We start from the raw sequence: 25,234 nt of genomic DNA, 5'->3' as shown, positions 1-25,234 counted from the left end.
TCTCAGTGTTGCAGACAATGCTGCTTCTGTAAAATGTTGCATTTAAACTTCACAGAGATGACCTTGCGAGCCCAGCCTCCCTCTTTATCAGTGGCTGAATGGCTGCGCAGAATTAGAAAGCGGCCAAGAAGATCTGAGGAGGACTTTCTGCATGATGATATGAGAAATAGGAATTGAAGGAGTGGCTGGACAGCGAGAAGAGGGACCAAAAGGAGAATGTGACATGCCACAATGAAGCCACAGAGCGACTCTTAAACTTTATAGAGTGCCAAGCAGACATGCTCCTGACAATACTAGCTCTTCAAACCGAGCAGCTCTGCATCTGCCCTCCCCTGCAGCCAGTGTTGCAAAATTCTTTCCCATGTGCCCAACACACTCTTATCAACCTCCTGGCTCCAGTCTATAGCTGCGGCATTCCACTCCTCCCCCATCACGGTCCAGCATTGAAGACTCACACTACCCACTGCACTCAACACCCATCCCTCTGCAGTTTGGCCCTGCTGAAGTACAGTACCTGCTGCATTGTACTCCAAAGGAGAAGGTTGGATATGATCCCTGGACATACACAAATCTTTAGCTGTCCTGGGACCCCCCCTCCTCCTGGGACCTTCCCTTCCCTCATCCCCCTCTGCTGATTTTTTTGTTGTTGTTGTTTTGACTCTCTCTCCTCCTGTTGTCTTTTAATAAAAGAATTGTGTTGGTTTGAAAGCAATCTTTGTTCTATTAATGGAAAGCAAAATGAGCCCTGCAAAGCAACATACAATTATGTTAAACCCACATATTGCATCATGTGCACCAGTCTCCACTTAACATTACAAGCACTGCACTCCTGAGTACACTAACAAATATTAGTGGCTTTCAGCTTCAAATTGCTGCCTCAAGGCATCCCTGATCCTTATGGCCCCACACTGTGCCCTTCTAATAGCCCTGGTCTCTGGCTGTTCAAACTCCACCTCCAGGCGCTAAGCTTCTGCAGTCCGGCCCTGAGTGAAGCGTTCACCCTTCCCTTCACAATTATGTAGCATACAGCACTCGGCTATAAGCATAGAAATATTGTCATTGGGACGCTGGACCTGGCCATAGCGGCAGCACCAGCAGGCCTTTAAACAGCCAAAAGCACACTCAACAGTCATTCTGCACTTGCTCAGCCTGTTGTTGAACTGCTCCTTGCTGCTGTCAAGGTGACCCGTGTATGGCTTCATAAGCCATGCCATTAAGGGGTAGCCAGGGTCTCCCAGGATTACAATGGACATTTCGACTTCCCCCTACAATGATCTTCTGTTACGGGAAGATAGTCCCAGCTTGCAGCTTCCTGAACAGGCCAATGTTCCGAAAGGTGTGCCTTTCCAAACCAGCCTGTGTTAATGTCTGTGAAGTGGTGATCCACAAGTGCCTGGAGAAGCACTGAGAAATACCCCTTGCAATTAATATACTCGGTGGCTAGGTGGTCTGGTGCCAATATTGGAATATGCGTGCCATCTATCACCCCTCCGCAATTAGGGAAGCCCATTTGTGCAAAACCAACCATAATGTCATGCACGTTGCCAAGAGTCACAGTCCTTCAGAGCAGGATGCGATTAATGGCCCTGCAGACTTCCATCAACATGAGTCCAACAGTCTACTTTCCCACTCCGAACTGGTTAGCAACCGATCGGTAGCAGTCTGGAGTAGCCAGCCTCAACAGTGCAATCGCCAACCGCTTCTCCAATGGTAGGGAAGCTCTCATTCTCATGTCCTTGTACGGTAGGGCTGGGGCGAGCTCATTGCACAGTCCCATGACTTTCCCATGTGGCTTTCCTCTGGAGTTCTGCAGCCACTACTAATCATCCTAGATGTGCATGATGATGTGATCCCACCACTCAGTGCTTGTTTCCCGAGCCCAAAAGTGGCATTCCACTGTGGTTAGCACCTCCATGACTGCTGCAAGCAATATCATGTTGTAGCTACTACACGTGGTGAGATCAAAGTCTCACTCCTCTTGCCTTTGTAGTTTAAGGAATAACTCCACTGCCACTCGTGACGTGAAGTGTTGGTCAGAGCGAGCAGCATACTGGTCAACATTTCGGGATCCATTCCTGCAGCCCAAAGAGGCAGGGCAAGCAATACAGAAACAGTTGAAAGATGGCCCCAAATGCAGATGGAAGCACAGGGATTGCTGGGATGTGAAGCAATGCATCACAGGGCATTGGGACATGACCCAGGATGCCCCGTGATTCCCTCCTCCTTTCCACAACTCTTAACAGCAGAAGAGAAAGAGGTGCTCTGTGGGATAGCTGCCCAGAGTGCACCATTCTGAGTAGCACTACAAGTGCCGCAAGTGTGAACATGCTACTGCGCAGGCAGCTGACAGTGTGAACACAGCAGCGGTTTCTCCTATGTGCTCTGAGCGATGCTGTAACTCTGCCAGCGTAGATGTGCCCAAAGAAGCCTTAGGCCATGTCTGCGCTACCACCTGAGTGACATAAATTTTATTGGCATAAGTGGTAGTGTGCATGGCACTGTATTGGTTGGAGAGCTTCTGCTGACATAGCTACCACTGCTCATTTGAGGTGGTTTTATTTCAGTGGGAGAGCTCTCTCCTGTTGGCATAGAGCGGCTACACAAGCAATCTTACAGCGGCACAGGTGCATCAGTACAGCTTCATTTGTGTAGACGTGGCTTTGCAGCCGGAGAAACTCTGGTAGCATGATCCTGACCGCAACAAAAATAAAATGGAGAGATCTTTTGGGTGATGTGCGGGCTGGAAATAGATTTGGAACTGTGAGCGAAGCAAGTGTCTCTAGCTGTTGTATTCAGGGATATAAGACCTCCTGCATTCTTTGTAAATAAACAGGGTTGTGTGTTTTAAAAAAACAACTGACCAATCATTAATTTCCCCCGCTAACCAAAACGACCTAGTAGGGCTTGAAAATGGGCTAACCAATTAAGTTGGCAAGGATACCAGTAATTCCTTCCTTGTCTCGGAGGTGTCGAACTATTATCCCATTTTATATATAGTGAAACCTAAGATTAAGTGACTTGTCCAAGGGCACACAGGAAAGTTGTGCTGGAGCAGGCTAGCACTCTAACCACTGTATTCTCTTTGCTCGTAAATGAGTTTCTCAGTGTCTCTAACTTCTTTTTCTTCTCAGGACTTCTTTTTCTACCGTTTGTTTTGTGGTAGAGTGACTAGAAATAGAGCTTGATAGATGAAGGTGTTTTTTGTTTTTCATAACATCAGTCTTTTAAATAGTACAATGGTATGTTTTTGATTTTTTTTCTTCATACATCCCTGTGTGTGTGTGTGTGTTTTTTTTTTTTAAACCACTTTGCAGAATGCGCAAGTGTCTTCCTGGGTGGCTACATGTAATATAGAATGCAATTAATGCACGAGTAGTTCAAAACTTTAAACTCACAGGAAACGAATTTCACATTTTATTTGTTACAAATCCATATCTAGAATTTGATTTAATCATTTGGTACTTGTAATTGCTGGTATTTTCAAGGTTGCTAAACAAAAAAATGTTTAGGAAGTCTGGTCTTAAAAGGATCGAACTCCTAATTTAGATTTTGGATGAAGTAAGGTAAGGAGGACTGTTATTTATCTCTAGCTCTTAACTAATCAAGGCAAGCACTATATATCTGTTGCTTTATAAGCAACAAATCTTTTCAATTAATGGTTGAATGAGCTTAATCTCAATTTAAAATTTTTTATTTTTTAGGTCTGCCTTTACTTGTTCAAAGAACAATTGCAAGGACTATCATTCTTCAAGAAAGCATTGGGAAGGGTCGCTTTGGAGAAGTCTGGCGAGGGAAATGGAGAGGAGAAGAAGTTGCAGTGAAGATATTCTCTTCAAGAGAAGAACGCTCATGGTTTCGTGAGGCAGAAATTTATCAAACTGTTATGCTACGTCATGAAAATATTCTTGGATTTATAGCGGCAGACAATAAAGGTTAGTAAGCTTTTGATAACTTTTCACTTTTTATTGATTGTGTATGTACTCCTATTTCAAACTCTTCATAGGAATTGAAAACACAAATGCCACTTTCTGGACATTTCATGTTCTTTGATGCTTGTGGAAAGGTTGCTGCAAGTGTAATCTAGGATTACACATGAGTTTTATTAAATCTGTTTTATTTAACTTTTTAATGACTGGTCATTTAATTTACCTCAAAAAACAATCAATCAACGGAGATCTCAAAACTAGGCAGCACATTATGTATAACTTGCACACAGACATTAAGCATTATATTTAAATTGAATGGTCTTGTCTAGTCAACTCAGTTTTTGTGTAGTTACTGAACCATTTCTGTAAATCTACTTGTCATATGGTCAATATGCATATTTCTGTGCTCTGACTTTCTGCTACATTCAAAACTCATCTGTACAACAGCCAGGATTGCGTCAACAATTCACTGCACTCCCAGCAAGTTGTTCAGCCTCCGCTCCTCCTTATCTTGTGACAAGTTAAGCAATTACTCCCCCAAATAAGATTTACTTTTTTTAATTCAATTTTACTACCACAGTTGCATTTGGAGTTGTATGCTACTCCCAATTGAGCTCTGCTGTCCCTTTCCTTTATATAGTGTCATATGACTATCTGTAATTAAACTGTCAGCTCCTGTAACTTAAGTAAAAGTCAATTTTTAGGATGTGACAAGGAAATTTTGGCTTTCAAGGGATGGGTAGCCGTCTATTTTGAGAAGGTGTGTAGACCTGATCCAGATCTGATTTAGATTTTATTAAAGCATTACTGGAAGATTTTAACATTTAACTTCTCAGACTTGCAAAAACACCCAAGTCAAACAGTTCCTATCTTTTTCTTAGGAATAGATTTTTTTTTTTCCTGTGTTGATAGGCAATATCAACGTAGCATTTTCCATGGGTAGTTGTCATAGAAGTAGTCAAAGCCCGATGCTAAATTTACCAAATACTAAAATGTCCCTAACATATCCTATCAAATTAGTTTCTCTAAGGAAAACTGAAGTGTACGAAGTTTGCTTAGAGTTCATCAATATGTTTTTCAGAACCTGCATTCAGTTTGTGAAATGTATCTGAAAGTTATTCACTTAAAATTTGGACGGGTAAAGAGACCATTGCAAGTGAGGGACCTCTCATAATAAGAGTACAAACCATTCAGAAGTAATTTGAGAGCTTCCATCTAATGGATAAAAGAAATAGAGAATTTAAAATAGTTTTAACTACGAGAACACATGCAAGTCTTGTGGTGGGGGATGAGGGGCGCAGGAATTGTAGAAGGAGAATATTAGTGTGCTTCAGACCAAGGAGGTCTGAACATCCTTGATGACTAATTACATAGATTAACCTTCTTATCATTCTACCTTCTTGTGGTGATGTATTGCTAATGATGAAATATATATAAAAAATATAACCTTGCAAATATTTTCTGTGATGTAAAAAATAGGTCCAAGGTCAATAAATCTAACCATTAACCACCCTTTCTTTTTTCGAAATAAGCTTGTGCCTCTGATCGGAGATTTCATGTAGCATGCATGAAACTCATGCTCCACACTGTTGTATAGTGCTGTGCTTACTAACTGCCTTCAGTTCCTTCTAAATTGCCTCCACTTGAGACCGAGTCTTAGCAGTTGTCCATGTTGAGTTCTATCTCGGCTGTGCCCCCATAGCTCTAAAATAAACTACTAAGAGGTAGTAGTTCTAGCTGTAGTTTAAAATAATTTCTCCCCTTCTCAGAGCTTTGTTACTGGAAGGGCATGCCCAGTTCTGCCTATCATATCGGGAGGCAATCCTGGTATGTGGTGATCACTCCTGGTGCATCTCTTGCTTCAGGGATCTTCAAGTTTCCAAAAAGTGCTTTTGGTCTGGCATGAAAATCTAGAGCTAGAAAAAACAGAGAGATCAAACTTTGGTTCCGCATGATGAAGAGCTTGCTGCACCCAGCCTCTGACCCCAGCCAGGGTACCCCCCGCAAATACTGGTCTTCAAATAAGTCAGCTACCTCTACTGTCTCCAAGCTGCATTCCTCAAGGACATTTAAGAGGAAAACCCAAGACTCCTCTCATAAGACTTCCATAGGCCATGTCCCAAGTTCTCCTGGTAGGAATCTGCCTCAAAGAAGTCAGAGTTGCTGATGAGTCCAGCTACTTCAACACTCATTGGACTTTGACCTGGTACCCATGAGGCTGATGGTTCCTCAGGTAATCAGGGCACTGTTAAGCCTAAAGACTTCAAAATGTCAGCCTCTGATAGGCCACCAGTACCGTCAGGGGACCGAGGCATCACAAACAGCTCTATTGCTACTCACTCAGTACTGAAGAAGACCGCATGGGCTCCATCTGGACTCCACTCAGAGCATCGGAGACTCACGGTACCATCAGCTCCCTCAGCTACCATTACTTTGGCTCAAGCCATGAACATGATACTAACCACGCTTTTAGTATCACAGGAGTTTCATTTTTCCCCAAGACCTATCTGTGTCCAAGCTCAAATCACAATTGCTCCGCTTCAGTCTTCTTTTGGCACCAATGACCTACAGATCCCTGGACGCCTGTCCAGTACTGACAGTTTTAGCTCAAGGTTCTTCTGGTGCTCCACCACTTCATCAGAATCCACTCTGAAGATCTTGACTCGGTCTCTCAAATATCTGTCCAAGACTCTCCTCTCCATCTCTGTAGAAGCTCTTTTCCAGAGATCTCTGAGGAAATTGAAATGACTTGTGAGAGATGTCCACAATCCTGCTGGTCTGAGCACCCATGGATGTCTTCACCCATGCCATGTGCAGCACCCACTTGGCCATACTCGGACCCTTGGGTGACCTATCACCAATTCACTAGCGCCTCAAGCACTACCCATCTCAGACATAGGGAGGGTGATGGAGGTTGCCTATCTAGGAGACCAGAACCTCAGGAAGAGACCTTTTGAGGAACAGGAAGCTTGGGCTGATGAAAAGGTCTCTCCACCAGTCAACATCTCTTCTTCCTGACTAGATGAAGCTGTTATGCCACCTCCACCATCCCTGGCTGATGTCCTGGAACCGCAAATTTTTATTTTCTCATCCCTCTCCTAACTCCTTGGTGGTCAAGGTGGATAATAAATGTGGAAGGCAGCACCATACTAAATCTACGTTCTATGATAAAGATCAGAAGCACCTCGACCTGTTGAATAGAAAATCATATTTGGCATCTACTTTACAATTTAGAATTGCCAACTACCAGGCACTGATGGCAAAGTACAACCAAACAGATTATATGGAGCTGAACTTCTTTATTGAGTGTCTTATTAGAACACAGAGCAGTTCTAGGCAGTTATTGCAGAAGGCCAGCCGCTCACCAGAATATCTCCGCAGCCCTCTCAATACTGCTGCTTGTTCCATTTCTATGGCCGTAGTTCTATATCATTTTAGTTAGTATAAAAAGAGTATGGTAGCACAGGACCATAGAATCATAGAATATCAGGGTTGGAAGGGACCTCAGGAGGTCATCTAGTCCAACCCCCTGCTCAAAGCAGGACCAATCCCCAATTTTTGCCCCAGATCCCTAAATGGCCCCCTCAAGGATTGAACTCTCAGCCCTGGGTTTAGCAGGCCAATGCTCAAACCACTGAGCTATCCCTCCACTCTTAGGGGTGGAGGCATAGCTCAGTGGTTTGAGCATTGCCCTGCTAAACCCAGTGTGAGCTCAATCCTTGAGGGGACCATCTAGGGCAAAAATTGGGGATTGGTCCTGCTTTGAGCAGGGGGTTGGACTAGATGACCTTCTCAGGTCCCTTCCAACCCTGGTATTTTATGATTCTGACCTTGATCAGCATGTCAAAATTGGTGCTTACAGGTGGAAGGTTGTGAGGTCCAAGGTCCGGATGTGAGTGATTTTTCTCCTTTGAAACCTCGTTCTCTTGAATATGGGTTCAGATTATCCCTGGGAGCTTGAAAATAGGGCAGGGCAAGATTTCTGTACTGTCTCAGACTCCAAACTTTCTTTTGCGGGTAGGTTTATAGATCCCAGAGAATGCAGTGGCCCTAGAGTACTTTAACATGTGCAGAGATTCTTCCATGCTGTCAGCAAGAAGTTTAGTGCCATCAGAAAGCAGGTTTTCGACCACACGGTGGGCCTCCTTTGGAAATTCTGAGAGCTGAAGCTAGGAGGCCCTCTTTTTAGAACTATGGACATTCACCTTTCACATGAGAAGTTCCTGCAGTTCAGAGTTGGCCAGGAGTATTACCAATTCCACATCCTTCCCTTTGGGCTTGTGACGGCACCCAGGGTATTCATGAATGCGTTTGTGGTGGTAGCAGCCCAGGTGAGATGCCAGGGTTTATGGTGTTCCCATATGTGGACAACTAGCTCCTAGTTGGTCAATCTTTCCAAGAAGTTGTCTCAGCAATATAGTCTCTTTTGGTGCCTCCTTGCCACCTTAGAGTCTGTATAAACAAAGACAAGAGTGTTTTGTCACCCACAAAGACTTTTATAGGGGCACAGTTGGATTCTATATCTGCATGAGCTTTCCTCCTTGCAGATGAGAAACCTGATCTCTCGCATCACCCGCAAGGAACCAACTACGGTGTGTCAGTGCCTTTCCCTGTTAGGCCATATGGTCACAAAAACCTATGGACACCCTCTGCCAGCCTCCACTTGCCGTGCCTACAAGCCTATCTCCACCCAACCTACTGGCTGAAGTGGGACTGCATAAACTCTGGAGTCGTAGTTCCTTCTGGATTTCTCAGCTCCCTCGCTTGGTGGTCCAACCCAACCAAATAATGATGGGGACTCCCATCAGCCTTTCCACACTGAGGGCCACCGTTTTAATGCCTGCCTTACAGGATGGGGTACACATTTGGACCTCCATACAGCCCAGGGTACATGGACCTCACAGGAAGCTTGGCAGCATATCAAATTGCTGGAGCTCAGAGTAGTCTGCATAGTCTGCAAGGTGGTCTTCCCCCTCATACCCTCACTCCATGTACAGATACTGTTGGACAATATCACACAAATGATGAGGAGCGAGATCTCATCTCTGCCTGGAGGCTGTCAGGCTAAGGAATCAGATTACCATACAGGCTGCATACCTTCCAGGTGTTCAGGACTCCCTGGCAGACAGGCTGAGCAGAAGCTTCTCTACAGACCACAAATGGGAAATACATGACACAGTTCTAACCAACACCTTTCCACGGTGGGGTACTGCACTCTTTGCATCCCACACAAACAGAAAGCTTCCGATGTATTGCTCCAGTGGAGCCCTAGACAGCAACTCCTAGGACTACTCTCTCATCCTCTCCATTAAAGTGGTGTTCTTAGTAGCCATCGTTTTGGCAAGAAGGATCAGTGAGCTAGCAGTCATGATGGCATACCCTCCTTACACAGTATTCCACAAGGAGGTCTCCCTACAATTACCCCAGATTCCTCCCCAACATTGTTTCTGAATTGGATGTCAGTCAGTTCAGGTACCTATATTTTTTTCCTGAAGCCTCATACTTCTCCTGAAGACAAGCGATTGCACTCCCTCAACATCAGACGTGCCCTGGTGTTCTGTCCACAAACAACCAAACCCATAGCAGAAAGGTCGCAAGGGCAAGCTATATCTTCATAGAGAATTTCTAAGTGGGTCTCGGGATGTATATTAGAATGCTGCAAAATAGCAAAGCTTCCCCTTTCTGGGGGTGTTACAGCCCACTCCAAACGAGCATAGGCAGCCTCCACGACGTCCTTATTGGACATCCAATTGCAGGCCATTTGGAAAGCGGCAAATTGGTGCTCTGTCCACACATTTACAGCACACTATGCCCTGACTCAGTGGTCAAATGCAGCAGTATTACAAGCATCACTTCTACCATCTTTCTCGCAGCCTCCTCCAGACTGAACATTGCTTGCAAAGTCACCTATGTGTGGAATACACTCAAAGAAATAGAGGTTACTGGAGGTTCTTTGAGATGGGATGGTCCCTATCTGTATTCCACTACCAACTCTTCTTCCCCTCTGCTTTGGACCATATTGCATTGTGGTAAGAGGAGGAATTGGAGAGGCGCATGAGCATGTACTGTCCCTTACACCTGTGCATGTATAGGTCAACAGACACTGCTTGGAAGAATTTCCAGATACAGGTGCATTGTACACATGCGTACCTACATAGGGCCCACACATCTCTAAGAACCTCCAGTTATAGTAAGTAATCTCTATTTACTCACCCTGTGCAGTAACTGTGGTTCTGCAAGATGTGTCCCTCTGTGGGTGCTCCACTACCCAACCTTGTTCCAATCCGCTTCAGAGTTGTCTGCTATGAAGCTTCGCAATAGAGAAGGAACTGAGGGCTGCTTGCCGCGTGCGCTATATAACCGTGTGGCACACAAGATTAAGTAAGACGCATGCACGGGCCAAAGGGATGGTTCTGTGTGAAATCTCTGATCAAAGGCACAGGGGAAGCAAGCGCACCTAAAATGAAAATCTGTAAGGGGACATACCTTTAAGAACTACAGTTACTGCACAGGGTAAATAATCATTTCATATTCAGGTATGGAAGAATTTCAGAAAAAGCTTCTGGAGACTGGGTGTTCCACCAAAACATCTCTAAAAGAAATCTTGACTTTTTGTATAGGTGTCCAGTCTGACAAAAAAAATAAGCTGAAAATGTCATAGATGGTATTGTGCCTTATTGAAGCTCAGATATGTTACTTCCTAATATGTGCACCAATTCATGTTGATTTGGATATAAGCACTGTCTCAATGGTTAAAACTGGTTAAAGGACTGAATTATGTACGTGGTAAACAATGGGAACTCTGACTCCTGTAAGAATGGTTAATTGATGCTCAGCTTCATTTAGGACAACCTTTTTTGGAATGGAGGTGAAAATATGTTAAAACTTTCAGGCAACAAATTAGACAATCCTATAAATGGATCTGGTGAAGTCTTAACTTTCTGATTGTAGTTTTCTACTCCGCACCTTTCATTTTACCATTTTCTGATGCTAGATGGAGGAGATTGGGTTTTTAAGGTATGCATTTCCTTGTGGTGTGCTGAAACATCTTGGGTTGTATATTAATGATTTTTGAAAGTGTGGTGAACAAGAACCCCAAGTGAGATTATTTATTAGGTTGGTGCTGGTGGGGGTGGGAGGTAGGGATGGACAGCTATGCAAAGGCTAGGGACTAAGAAAGTGGTGACTCCTCTCTGTGCAAAGGGTGAGTACCTCTGACTCAAACCTAGAACTGGGAGTTGGGAGACCTGGGTTCTGTTCTGTTTCTGCAAAGTTAGTGACTTTCAGCAAGTTACAAAGTGCCCAGTATTGCAAGATGTTGAGCACCCTTATTTCTCATTGAACCCTCTGATTCTGCAGGATTGTCCCACAGTTTCTCCATTTGTGTAAAATGAGGAAGATACTATCTCGTAGGGGAATCAAGACTAAAATTCATCTAATTTTTGTGCAATGTTCTGAGATCCTTGGATGGAAGACACTATTGAAGTGCAGGATGAGTTTTACACCGTTGATGAAATTGTTCTTAGACACTTCTGGGCATCTCCAAACTAGAAAGACGTTAAAATGTGGAGCATTGGGTAAAGACCAACACAAATATAAGGGATCAGTTCATGAGGAAAGATTAAAAGAATTGAAATGGGAGATAACAACATCTTCCAGATACATTGTCATCTTATCATGAAGGAGAGAGGAGTGTTGTTTAATGCAGTGTACGGAGTTTAATTAGGGAAACAGTGGAATTAAGTTAAGCAAAGGGAAGTATTTTCGACCCTAAATTAACTCATTAGTTCATTACTTAGTTTTGAATTTCTACACCCCCCTCGGGGCACCATCAACCATGCGAACATCTCTTGAATCAGCATCAAGTAGACATATGTACACACAACAAATTCCTAATGTTTACCTTGAAACTGGTTCAGTACCAGTCATTACTATTCACCTTGCTGACCCAGACAAAGAAACCACATATGATACTTACCCAGTGAAGAAAAAAGCAGCAGCACTTCATATAGTGTTGAGGTTTACTTGCGTGCCTGATCAAGACAACTCAAGAGCAGACTAAGCAAGAGGGAATTAACATAGACAAGAGAGCTTGAAGATTTTTAAAGGTAACCTGCAACAGGAAGTAGTTGTTTCTTTATGATGTGTAAAAGACCGGACAAAAGTTTTTGTCTACAGCAATTTTTCCCCCTGTGGTTTAGAGATAATAGACATACCAAGAGTATGGTCTTCTGTTTTTAGTGGAGGACTAGAGAACTGGTGGCAGCTTTTCTGGCCATCTTTTGAAGGGTCAGGGTGTCTGATTATTTCTAATCTCTTTTCTACCAAACATTTGTGTGACCTTTCAGTTAAGACTGGACCTTTAACTGTCCCTGGTACCATAGACCAAGAGCTTTGTCGGCATTGGTACTGGCATCAACACAGCAAGATCTGACTTCACTATTTTCCGCTAGCAGAAATTGGTGGTTTAAGGCTGTCAAGGTTCCTCCCCCACTCTGAACTCTAGGGTACAGATATGGGGACCTGCATGAAAACCTCCAAAGCTTACTTTTACCAGCTTAGGTTAAAACTTCCCCAAGGTACAAATTAATTTTATCCTTTTGTCCTTGGAATATCCACTGCCACCACCAAACTCTAACTGGGTTTACTGGGAAACGCAGTTTGGACACGTCTTTCCCCCCAAAATCCTCCCAACCCTTGCACCCCACTTTCTGGGAAAGGTTTGGTAAAAATCCTCACCAATTTGCATAGGTGACCACAGACCCAAACCCTTGGATCTGAGAACAATGAAAAAGCATTGTTTTCTTACAAGAAGACTTTTAATAGAAATAGAAGTAAAGGAATCACCCCTGAAAAATCAGGATGGTAGATATCTTACAGGGTAATTAGATTCAAAACATAGAGAATCCCTCTAGGCAAAACCTTAAGTTACAAAAAAGACACACAGACAGAAATAGTCATTCTATTCAGCACAATTCTTTTCTCAGCCATTTAAAGAAATCATAATCTAACACATACCTAGCTAGATTACTTACTAAAAGTTCTAAGACTCCATTCCTGGTCTATCCCCAGCAAAAGCAGCATATAGACAGACACAGACCCTTTGTTTTTCTCCCTCCTCCCAGCTTTTGAAAGTATCTTGTCTCCTCATTGGTCATTTTGGTCAGGTGCCAGCGAGGTTACCTTTAGCTTCTTAACCCTTTACAGGTGAGAGGATTTTTCCTCTGGCCAGGAGAGATTTTAAAGGGGTTTACCCTTCCTTTTACATTTATGACAAAGGCAGATACAGCTCTCTCCTTTTTTTCCCTCTATTTGAAGATTTTCTACTTTTAAAATCTCCCAGAAAGCCAAAAGCCTCTAGCCTCCCTTAATATTCACAGAGGATTCTAAGAATCTTGTAGACTTTACCACCTTTCCTTGAGATTTCAGTTTTGTTCTTTGGAAACTTAATCCTTTCAAGGTCCTGTTCATCAGCATGTCTGAAAGAATAAAGACCTTCCTTTTCTTGCCTTTCCTTCCTGTGTCATGTACAGAGTCCTTAGCATGAAAAATGTATACTCAAAAGGTAGTGTGGAGTATGGTTGCCATAATAGGAATATGTTGAGGAATGGTAGGTTTATTTTTTTTAAGGCGAGAAAGGGGTTTGTTTTACAATAAGGATAAAGTTGTCTGAACAACTCCCACTAGTCAAAGAGCTTTTTTGTTTTGTTTTAAATACATTAGGGAAGCCTATTCAATGGCAGGATTGCTTTGTCTGGTTTAAAAACAAAGTCTTGCAACTGACACATCTCTGCTTTCTGGGTCAAAAGAGGAATCTTCAGTCTTTCACTGGAATTTTTCAAGTTTCACATTCTGAATTCCCTTCATACAGTATCTTCTGTGGTTTTTATTTTTTAATTTTTGAGGTTCCTGGTATTTGGTGTCCACTGATCTAAATCTGAGGCAAATTTGCACGTTCCTAGTGCATGTCATCTTTAGGTCTGAGAAAAGTGAGTGTGCATTAGCTCCATCGTGTAGAACTGTCTAGCCCACAGTCATGCAGCAAGCCAGTGGCAGTGATAAGAAAACAAGCAGGTTGCTTGATTCCAAGTTCTGTGTTCTAACTTCTATGTGCTTCTGCTTTCTCAGAAAAGGGAATGTCATTTCTTAATTCTTTGATACTAATACATATTGTCCCTTCATTGTTTCGAAACCTTTCCCTCTTCTAGAATAGGGGAGAGAAGTCCCAGGAATATGGAACATTAATTGTAAGAATGGAATGGCCTGAATTTTTTTCCACCCCCCCCCCCCCCCCCGCCAGCTCCCTTCCACTCATATTTTGCTGTTTATTTTTCTGGGTTTTTTTCCTCTTATGGAAATCTTATAGTTGGTACATTTTAAAAAAACCATTTGGTTTGCTGGGCAACTTTATTTACATCTAATATCTTATTTTGCAGACAATGGTACATGGACTCAGCTCTGGTTGGTGTCAGATTATCATGAGCATGGATCACTCTTTGATTACCTAAACAGGTATACCGTTACTGTGGAAGGAATGATAAAGCTAGCTTTGTCCACTGCCAGTGGACTTGCACATCTTCACATGGAGATTGTCGGCACACAAGGTAACTTTTTGTGTTTGGTCTCGTATATGACCTTATGATCCTAAAAGGAAATGGGGCATTTGAAGGCCTATTTCCATAGTGAAAATTATCAAGAGAATTATGGGAAAGATCTAGCAATTTAAGACCTTGTCCATATTTGAGTTTGTCTGCTGCTTGATATGGTATCGTTTGAATTGTTCTATACAAATGTGTAGTTATATTTGGCAATGGGATTAAGCTGAATGTGTATATCCTCTTACACCAGCTGTGCAGGTATATCCATCTGCAAAGGTGGACAGTTTCTTACAACTGTGGTAAAATAATCTGCAGATCATGTATTCTCTGTTGGCAACAAAAATTGATTAGCTTAATAGAACGCTATTTGAGTGGGTTCTTTATTTTAAAAAAAAATCTAAAAGACCCTTGTGTAGTATCCCAGTTCTTCTTAGATTGCTTATATGTCTATATATTCCACTGTAAGTGCATGTACACCCTGTGCACCTGAGCTAGAGGCTTTTGGTCAGTAGTACCTGTTGGGACAGCTGTCTACCTCCTTCTGTTTGTTCTCACAACACACGGTTGCAAGTCCCAGTGATGCCTCAAAGCAAAAGACAGTGAGCATATCAGCAGCCTTTCTTGTGTAAATAGTGAGTTAATATGTAGTTAGCCTTGGCTTTTATAGTGTTTCCTTTGTTCTCCTTTCAGACATTTTTTTTACTTTTGTTCCTGGAATGATACTTGCTACCAAATAGTCATGCATAAGTCCTTGGGCTTTAAGAACTGTCTGACTTGTAAGGAGTTCTGCCTGTTAATGATGAGCATATTAGATGCCTCATCTGCCTAGGTGATGACCATATTATGGACAAATGTGCAGTTTTCAAGTCTTTCTGTAAGAAGACTTCAAAATCAAGAGACTCCTGTCTCAGGGGTTACTCATGGGGAGGAATATATGCTTGACCTCCAATCCAAGCCTTTCTTGGGCAAATAAGTGAAGTACATTGCCTCTAGAAGTTTTCTGGCAGCTATTTCTACTCGACTGCTCCTTCACTGAAGCCCTCAACCTCTGATAGAGGGAGAAGAGGCACTGGTCTTTTGTCCTTGGGCCAGTCATTAAGGGCCCCAAGACATCCAGCTCTTCAGAGCTCAAGGGTAGTTCAAGACCTAGAAAGGATTCCTCACGCACCTGTTGGGGACTCCACCATTGTACCTCAGCTGAAATGGTATCTCAGAAGCTGTTTGTTACCAAGCTAACTTGAAGACCACCACAGCATTGCTTGTCAGTACTATCTATATTGGCTTATTGACATAGGTACTGATAAAGCAAGTACCTACTGTATTATCTACTCTTCAGGTAAAAATGACCCCAGCACAGAAACCACTGGGTACTGTCAACTCCTCCAGCAATTATGGGAGTCAAAGACTTGCTCTGCATGTTGGCATCAGACTTTCCTATGCAGGCCACTCAGACGGTGACCTCAGTACTGGCAAAGCCAATCATAGCTCTGAAACCTTCAAATATAAGGGCTCCAGGTACACCTACTGGCACCACATCAGCCTTACCAGAGGAATATTTTTCCTGCAGAAGTTGCCCAAGGAAACCTTAGACTATTGATTATATTACACACAACTGGACCTGAGTGAGTAGTTTTACCCATCAGTGAAGGATTGCTGGACCATGCCAAGCTTCTCCAGTACAGACTTCAAAGAAAGTGGACTGTTGCTACCAGGTGCCATCTCAGGGGTTGAGCAGTTTCTTTGGTCACCCTGCTTCAGGTACTGTGATGGTGGGAGCAGAAAACAAGAGGTTGAAGCAGGGACATTACAAATTACAAAAAGACTAGGAGCCAAAGAGGACTGATTCCTTTGGAAGGAAGACTTCTATTCTGCATCTAGCCTCCAAATGAGAATCACTAACTAATGGACTCTGTTATTGAAATATGACTTTATTAACTGGGCTTTACTGAATAGGGTATGGAGGAGGAGTTTAAATCTATTGTTACTGAAGGCCTGCTAGTAGCCAGGACATCACTGCAGTCAGCTCTCAATGCAGCAACTATAACCTTCAGATCCATGGCAATTTTCACCATGCAGAGGTCTTTGTCTCCACACAAAACACATACAGAGGGAAGTCCAAACCACTGAGGGGCCCACCCTCTGATGAGTGCAGCCTCTTCAGCAAGAAGATTGATGAGGCTTTACACTCCTTAAAGAATTGAGAGCAACATTAAGGTTACTAAGGGTATGTCTTCACTACCTGCTGGATTGGTGGGCAGCGATCGATCCAGCGGGGATCAATTTATCGCATCTAGTCTAGACGCAATAAATGGATCCCCGAGTGCTCTCCCGTCGACTTCTGTACTCCAGCTCTGCGAGAGGCGCAGGCCAAGTCGACGGGGGAGCTACAGCAGTCGACTCACTGCAGTGAAGACGCCACGGTAAGTCGATCTAAGTACGTTGACTTCAGCTACGTTATTCATGTAGCTGAAGTTGCATATCTTAGATTGATTCCCACCCCCCCCCAAGTGTAGACCAGGGCTAAGAGTGTATGCCCCAGCCCCTAAAGGAGGCAGCATAGGCCTCAACAATATAATTGACAGCCTAGCTTCCAGCCTCGACAGGCTGTTTCCTTGAAAGCAGGATAAGTCTCTACTAAGAAAGTCATAGGCTTCTGTATCAATAAGCTTTACCCATTAGACTCCACCAACATCAAGACAGCCAATTTGACTGCTTCATCAAGAGCAGAGCCCTAGTCATCTTGATCTTCCCTATCTGTCTGTGATTTTAAATCACTTCTGAATTCATACCCTACACAGTATTGCAATAATATTTGTACAAAATATGCCTTGAGTTATCATTCTGAAAACTAATAACTTGCTAGTCAATATCATAAGGAAATGTATGTAGCAAAATGTATATGCAGTTATGAATCCCCCTCCCCCCCTTGTGGTGTTAGCACATGTTCAGAAGCAGACAGCCCTTGGCAAAAGTTGTTAAACAGATCTCTCCTAAACAAAGGACTGTGTTTACATCAATTACATATAGTAGTAAATAGGGTTCTCAAGACAGCTGTGGGAGGAGATGGCAGGAAAGGGAACAATTTGCAATTGAGTAAACACAAGTGTGGGAAGAAAGAGCATGGAGCCTTGTTCATCACCAGACTCCATGTTGCCTTCCTCATGGATAAACTTTACTTTGAGGGTTAACCTTCAGAAGAATCCACTTCACAGGTTCACTGAACTATGAACTTAAGGTTTTCTGCCCCTTTATCTCTTTGACCTAAGAAGATAAAGGCCCCAGCACCTTTGGGCCTCTGGGAGAGATCCTGATCGAGGAGCAGATAGTCACCATCCTGCTGGAAGACTGGGGGTGAAAAAGGCCATCTTAAATGAAGTCTTGAACCGAGACTTGCTAGGTAAAGTTTTAGATGTAGATCCATGTTTTCACTTTTATTTGTTGGTGACCATTTCTATGTTACCGTCTACTTGAATGGACTTAAAATCCTACCTTTTGTTTTGTTTTTAATCTAAACCAGGCTGTGTGTAAACTGAACTATTTGGTAGCTCCAGTTCAAGTAACAAACTGTTGAATATTGACTCCTTTAAAAGGGCAATGAACTTTAATAGCCCTCTGATTGTTCCAGGGCAGGGCTGGACTTTTCAGTTTGTGGGAAAACTGAGCTGAGGAGTGTGTGGAGTCACCATACCAGTTGTTAACCAAGGCTGGTGGAAGCCAAGAGAAATCTGTGGTGTTGCAGGCAGGTTTCAGGATCCAAAGCATTGGACCAGGGCTGCCCAGTATTTAGAGTCCATGCGTGTTGCTGGCTGTGGCCATCCCAGGTGGAGATCCACAGGGGCCAGGGATTGTGAGGCACTTGTAAATCCAAGAGGTGGCAACTCTTCACTGGTTTGGATTGCACCCCAGAATGTGACTGTCCCCTTCTTTGGGGAACCTGTTGTACCTCAGTGTCTGGAACTCCATAACCATTGATTGATGGTTCCAGACAGTCTGTGGTACTGGGATACACAATCCAATATCAGTCCTTGTCCTGCCTTACTCACCTTCCCCTTTCTTATTCAAGGACCGTTCTCATGAGTTGGTACTGCTTTAAGAGGTACAGCGTATTCTAGCTCTCAGAGCAGTAGAGGAGGTTGCTTTACAGCACATGGGAAGGGGTTTCTACTCATGATATTTTTTTCATACCCAAAAGGGGACTGGTGGTGGGGGGAGGGATCTGAGGACTACCCTGCAACCAAGAAAATTGAACACCATCCAGGATCATAATCATAGAATGTAAGGCCAGAAGGGACCACCGGATCATCTAGTCTAACCTCTTCCTGAATATCACAGGCCACCCAGCACCTTCATGCTAAACACGACAACCAAAATTACGGCAAAATATTATGCCGTACATTAGACTAGACTGTTATGTACCACAGGCAGAAGAGTAGAAGGGACAGAGGTGCTCACAAGCTAAAATTCAGAAAGCTGATGTCCCTTGTCTCTATCACATCCTGAGATCGAAATAACTGGCACACTGATCTAAGTCTGCAGAATGCCTACTTTCACATACTTTGTGGCTTGGGTGGATAGCTATTTAAGATGCCTAGTAGGGGACTACCATTAGCAATATACAGTGTTTCCGTTTAGCCTCTCATCAGCCCAAGAGTTTTTACAAAGTATAGGACAGTGGTTGCAGCTCACTTCAAATGACTCCATACTCACATATTCCCATGTCTGGGCAGTTGGTTAATTTGTATTTGGTCTATCCAACAAATAATGGACAGCATCCATCAGAAACAGTTGCCATTTGCACAGCTGGGCCTAAAATAAACAGGAAAAATGATACAATCTCCTGTACAAAGAATTGAGTTCATTGGAGCCATTCACAACTCTGACCACAACAGCCTACTTGCCTTCAGGAAATGTTTCAGTCCATCCTAACCCTATGGATCGATCTACAGGCTTTCCCAGGAACAAAAGTAAGGTCTTAGCTGGGATTGCTAGGAAACATGGCATCCTCCACTTATGCCAGATGTCACCTGTAGTGGATGCAAAGCTGGTTGAAGTTTATATCAGTGAAGTATCTTTTGGACATGCTGCTTACAGTTTGATCATCAAGGTAGTGGATATGCAGGGGAGTACTGTTCTCCTTTCCATTTCCCTCACATGCCTCCATGCTGGGTTGGAGAGCACACCTGGATAGGCACAAACTCAGGGTCTATAGGCCAGCTCTTGTATACATCTTGGAGCTGCGAGCTGTATTTTGTGCCTGCAAAGTATTTCTTCCATCTCTCAAAAGCCTTACTGTCCAGGTGATCACAGATGACTGTTACCTTTGACAAAGAAGAGGGAGCAAGATCAAACCCCTTGTTCCCAGAGGTGGTACAAGTTTGGAACTTCTGCATTTGGAACAACATCACTATCAAAGCTTCATGTCGCCTGACGCGCGGAACATGTTGGTGGATCACCTCAGCAGATACTTAGTTGAAAATCCTAAATGGTCCTGAAAAACAAGGTAGTGCAGATATTCAACAAATAGGGGTTCCCCAACATAGATCTGTTTGCAACCAAGAAAACAAAATGTCACTTCTGCTCCAGGGCCAACCAGAACCCAGGACCAGTAACACATGTATTCCTGTTTCCCTGTGATCTAGAGATACTGTATGATTATTAGTGTGATCAGAAAGTTGAAACAAAACTGACCTGGAATGATTAATAGCCCTGGGATGGCCAAGGCAGTACTCATTCTTTGATCTTCTAACCCTATCACTACAACCTCCAATTACTTTATTGTTGCTCTAGGACAATCTCTGAATCATGACTAAATTATACACCCCAATCTTCAGTCTCCAACTCAATGTGGATGATGAGTGGCTAACTGCACTGCAGAGTGTGTTCACATGTCCTCACTAGCAGCAAGAGTCAAAAGTAGAACCACTTTAATGGCTAAGTGGAAAAAATGTTCTACTTGCACCCATCAGTCTCCAGTCAAAGTGCAGGTCCAAGATGTGTTAAAATAAGGCTGGAGGGTTTTTGTTATGTTTTAATCTCACCTGACAGCCATCTCTTGCATTCACCCTCCTCTCCAGGCATGTTCAATGGTCTCCCATCCCATGGTAAGAACATTTTTAAAAGGCCTCATAAGGGTTTACTGACTAACAGGAATCTCTTCTTTCCTGGGACATTAATTTAGTATTAGCAGGATTTATGGGACCACCCTTTGAGCCCTTAGCCTTGTGCTCTCTCTTCTACTTATCACATAAGACAGCTTTCCCAGTTGTAATAACAGTGAGAGAGCTGAAATCTTCAATAGCAGGACCCCCTCTCCCCCCATCACTGTTCAGGGCAAATGTACCTGTATTTCCCCTCCGTGGTCCACCAACAGCACCCAGCTAATCGGCTGTCACCTCTTGAAGAGAGACCCAGGCCACTCTCCATCTTGACCCAGGGCTTTTTCTCAGCTGCTCAGTTTCCTGCATACACTGTGATATCCCCATAAGCCAGACTGTGTGCTAGCATCTGCACTCTGTTTTCTCTTCAGAAGCTATGAACAGCTGTGATTACCACCCAGCACTTTCTAAGCACACATTTATTCCACATAAAAGCTTTGCAGAGAAACTTTCTCCCCCCACCCCAAAAAACCCCCACAAAAACCCAACAACCGTATACACATGATAAAATAGCTTATTAGTGATCATCCCTGCGCCCTCACCCCCTGCAACTCCATCGAGGGCTTGGGTCAGTGTCAGTCCTTCCAATTTTTTCTCAAGGATTCCTTCCCCTCCTCCTGAGACAGAACTTTGTCCATTTATTGGATCAGAAAGAAGACCCTGAGTCAGTTTAAACTCAAGCTATTTATCCAAAAGGAGTACTTATGGCACCCAAGAGACTAACTAACTAATTTATTTGAGCATAAGCTTTCGTGAGCTACAGCTCACTTCATCGGATGAATGTAGTGGAAAATACAGTGGGGAGATTTTATATACACAGAGAACATGAAACAATGGGTGTTACCATACAGACTGTAACAAGAGTGATCAGGTAAGGTGAGCTATTACCAGCAGGGGAGGACTTTTGTAGTGATGATCAAGGTGGGCCATTTCCAGCAGTTGACAAGAACGTGGGGGGAGAGGAAATAAACCTGAGGAAATAGTTTTACTTTGTGTAATGACACATCCACTCCCAGTCTTTATTCAAGCCTAAGTTAATTGTATCCAGTTTGCAAATTAATTCCAATTGAACAGTCTCTCGTTGGAGTCTGTTTGTTTTTGAAGTTTTTTGGTTGAAGAATTGCCACTTTTAGGTCTGTAATCGAGTGACCAGAAAGATTGAAGTGTTCTCCGACTGGTTTTTGAATGTTATAATTCTTGACGTCTGATTTGTGTCCATTTATTCTTTTACGTACAGACTGTCCGGTTTGGCCAATGTACATGGCAGAGGGGCATTGCTGACACATGATGGCATACATCACATTACTATCTGTCATATCTCGGGGCCTCTCCTTCTGGCCCTCTACCCCAACGAACATGATACAGTTCTGTGGTGACCTAGAATCCTATTTTTGGCATCTCTGACTCAAGGAATATTTCCAACACACCTCTGAACAACATACTAACCCACAGAGTCCTTCCTACCAAGACTACAAAAAGAAGGATTCTGGGTGGACTCCTCCTGAAGGTCGAAACAACAGACTGGACTTCCACATAGAGTGCTTCTGCCAATGTACACGGGCTGAAATTGTGGAAAAGCAGCATCACTTGCCCCATAACCTCAGCCGTGCTGAACACAATGCCATCCACAGCCTCAGAAACAACTCTGACATCATAATCAAAAAGGCTGACAAAGGAGGTGCTGTCGTCATCATGAATAGGTCGGAATATGAACAAGAGGCTAGTAGGCAGCTCTCTAACACCACTTTCTACAAGCCATTACACTCTGATCCCACTGAGGGTTACTAAAAGAAACTACAGCATTTGCTCAAGAAACTCCCTGAAAAAGCACAAGATCAAATCTGCACAGACACACCCCTAGAACCCCGACCAGGGGTATTCTATCTGCTACCCAAGATCCATAAACCTGGAAATCCTGGACGCCCCATCATCTCAGGCATTGGCACCCTGACAGCAGGATTGTCGGGCTATGTAGACTCCCTGCTCAGGCCCTACGCTACCAGCCTTTCCGGCTATCTTCAAGACACCACTGACTTCCTGAGGAAACTACAATCCATCTGTGATCTTCCTGAAAACACCATCCTAGCCACTACGGATGTAGAAGCCTTCTACATCCAACATTCCACACAAAGATGGACTACAGGCCATCAGGAACAGTATCCTCGATAATGTTACGGCAAACCTGGTGGCTGAACTTTGTGACTTTGTCCTCACCCATAACTATTTCATATTTGGGGACAATGTATACCTTCAAATCAGCGGCACTGCTATGGGTACCCGCATGTCCCCACAGTATGCCAACATTTTTATGGCTGACTTGGAACAACGCTTCCTCAGCTCTCGTCCCCTAATGCCCCTACTCTACTTGCGCTACATTGATATCATCATCTGGACCCATGGAAAAGAAGCCCTTGAGGAATTCCATGATTTCAACAATTTTCATCCCATCATCAACCTCGGCCTGGACCAGTCCACACAAGAGATCCACTTCGTGGACACTACGGTGCTAATAAGCGATGGTCTCATAAACACCACCCTATACCGGAAACCTACTGACCGCTATGCCTACCGACATGCCTCCAGCTTTCAAACAGACCACACCACATGATCCATTGTCTACAGCCAAGCTCTACGATCCAACCGCATTTGCTCCAACCCCTCATACAGAGACAAACACCTACAAGATCTCTATCAAGCTTTCTTACAACTACAATACCCACCTGCTGAAGTGAAGAAACAGATTGACAGAGCCAGAAGAGTACCCAGAATTCAGCTACTACAGGACAGGCCCAACAAAGAAAATAACAGAACGCCATTAGCCATCACCTTCAGCCCCCAATTAAAACCTCTCCAACTCATCGTCAAGGATCTACAACCTATCCTGAAGGACGACCCATCACTCTCACAGATCTTGGGAGACAGGCCAGTCCTTGCTTACAGACAGCCCCCAAACCTGAAGCAAATACTCGCCAGCAACCACACAACAAAACCACTAACCCAGGAACCTATCCTTGTAACAAAGCCCGTTGCCAACTGTGTCCACATATCTATTCAAGGGACACCATCATAGGACCAAATCACACCAGCCACACCATCAGAGGTTCATTCTCATGCACATCTACCAATATGATATATGCCATCATGTGCCAGCAATGCCCCTCTGTCCAGTTTGGCCAATGTACATGTCAGTCTCTACGTAAATGAATAAATGGACACAAATCAGACATCAAGAATTATAACATTCAAAAACCAGTCGGAGAACACTTCAGTCTCTTTGGTCATTCAATTATAGACCTAAAAGTGGCAATTCTTCAACCAAAAAAAACTTCTTAGACTCCAACGAGAGACTGCTGAATTGGAATTAACTTGTAAACTGGGTACAATTAACTTAGGCTTGAATAAAGACTGGGAGTGGATGAGTCATTACACAAAGTAAAACTATTTCCTCAGGTTTATTTCCCCCCTCCCCCTACTGTTCCTCACACGTTCTTGTCAACTGCTGGAAATGGCCCACCTTGATTATCACTACGAAAGGTCCCCGTCCCCCCTCCCGCGCTCTCCTGTTCACCTTACCTAATCACTCTTGTTACAGTGTGTATGGTAACACACGTTTCATGTTCTCTGTGTATATAAAATCTCCCCACTGTATTTTCCACTGCATGCATCCGATGAAGTGAGCTGTAGCTCATGAAAGCTTACGCTCAAATAAATTTGTTAGTCTCTAAGGTGCCACAAGTACCCCTTTTCTTTTTGCGGATACAGACTAACACGGCTGCTACTCTGAAACCTATTTATCCAAGAGTTCTTTCCTTGTCTGGTCTCTGGAGAATCCAGTTTGAGCCAGCATATGTGAGCCTGTCCAGGTGATGGTACTTCTCTGGAGGTGTTACAAAGTGAATGAATTTGCCTAATCTCACCCTCTGCTGTTCTTTACTCCTGCAGGAGCTGTAATCACCCTCCCCCATGGAATTACATATAATCTATGGCCCACAATGTACATAAACTTACTTAGTAAGATCTCACAAATATTGTGGGAAATTTTCATGTTACATGCCCATTTACAGTTTTTTTACAAGAATAAGGTCTCATTAAGTCCTCACCCCCAAATTCTTATCAAAAGTGGTCTTGAATTCCACCTAAACCAGGATCATACATTTTACCAATGTTCTTCCAGAACCACATACTTTCAGGGATGACAGCTACACTCACTGGACATTTGTAGGTCATTTTCTTTTTATATAGACAGGACAAAACTGATAGAGATCCTCACTAAGACTCTTTGTAGCTTATGCAGAGAGAATGAGAAGCCAGGCAGTAACATCCTAAAGAATTTCCAGCTGGATCACTGCCTTCATCAGGATTTGTTATGACCTAGCAACAGTGCCACCACCAGCAACGATTACTGTACAGTCTGCTAGGGCTCAAGCTACTTCTATGGCTTTTCTTAGCAATGATCAAGTCCAAGACTTTTGTAAGGCAACAGCTCAGTCTTTGGTACACGTTTGCTCAACATTATGCCATCCTTGAAGCATCCAGAGCTGATGCAAACTTTGGT

General features: G+C 43.5%; 1 protein-coding gene across 4 annotated transcripts in view; it reads left to right on the top strand.

The window, feature by feature from the left end:
- Nucleotides 1-25,234, top strand: part of TGFBR1 (transforming growth factor beta receptor 1) — a 74,206-nt gene that overhangs the window by 26,404 nt on the left and 22,568 nt on the right. For all 4 annotated transcript variants that reach the window (XM_048839389.2, XM_048839385.2, XM_048839387.2 and 1 more), the window contains 2 exons: nucleotides 3,702-3,932; nucleotides 14,363-14,530. In XM_048839389.2, coding sequence (XP_048695346.1) covers nucleotides 3,702-3,932; nucleotides 14,363-14,530 — 399 coding nt within the window. The remainder of the gene's footprint in view (nucleotides 1-3,701; nucleotides 3,933-14,362; nucleotides 14,531-25,234) is intronic.

This window comes from Caretta caretta, chromosome 2 (genome assembly GCF_965140235.1).
Source record: "Caretta caretta isolate rCarCar2 chromosome 2, rCarCar1.hap1, whole genome shotgun sequence".
NCBI classification, from domain to species: domain Eukaryota; kingdom Metazoa; phylum Chordata; order Testudines; family Cheloniidae; genus Caretta; species Caretta caretta.
Note: the sequence above shows the minus strand (reverse complement) of the source record. Positions and strands in the feature narration are given on the sequence as shown.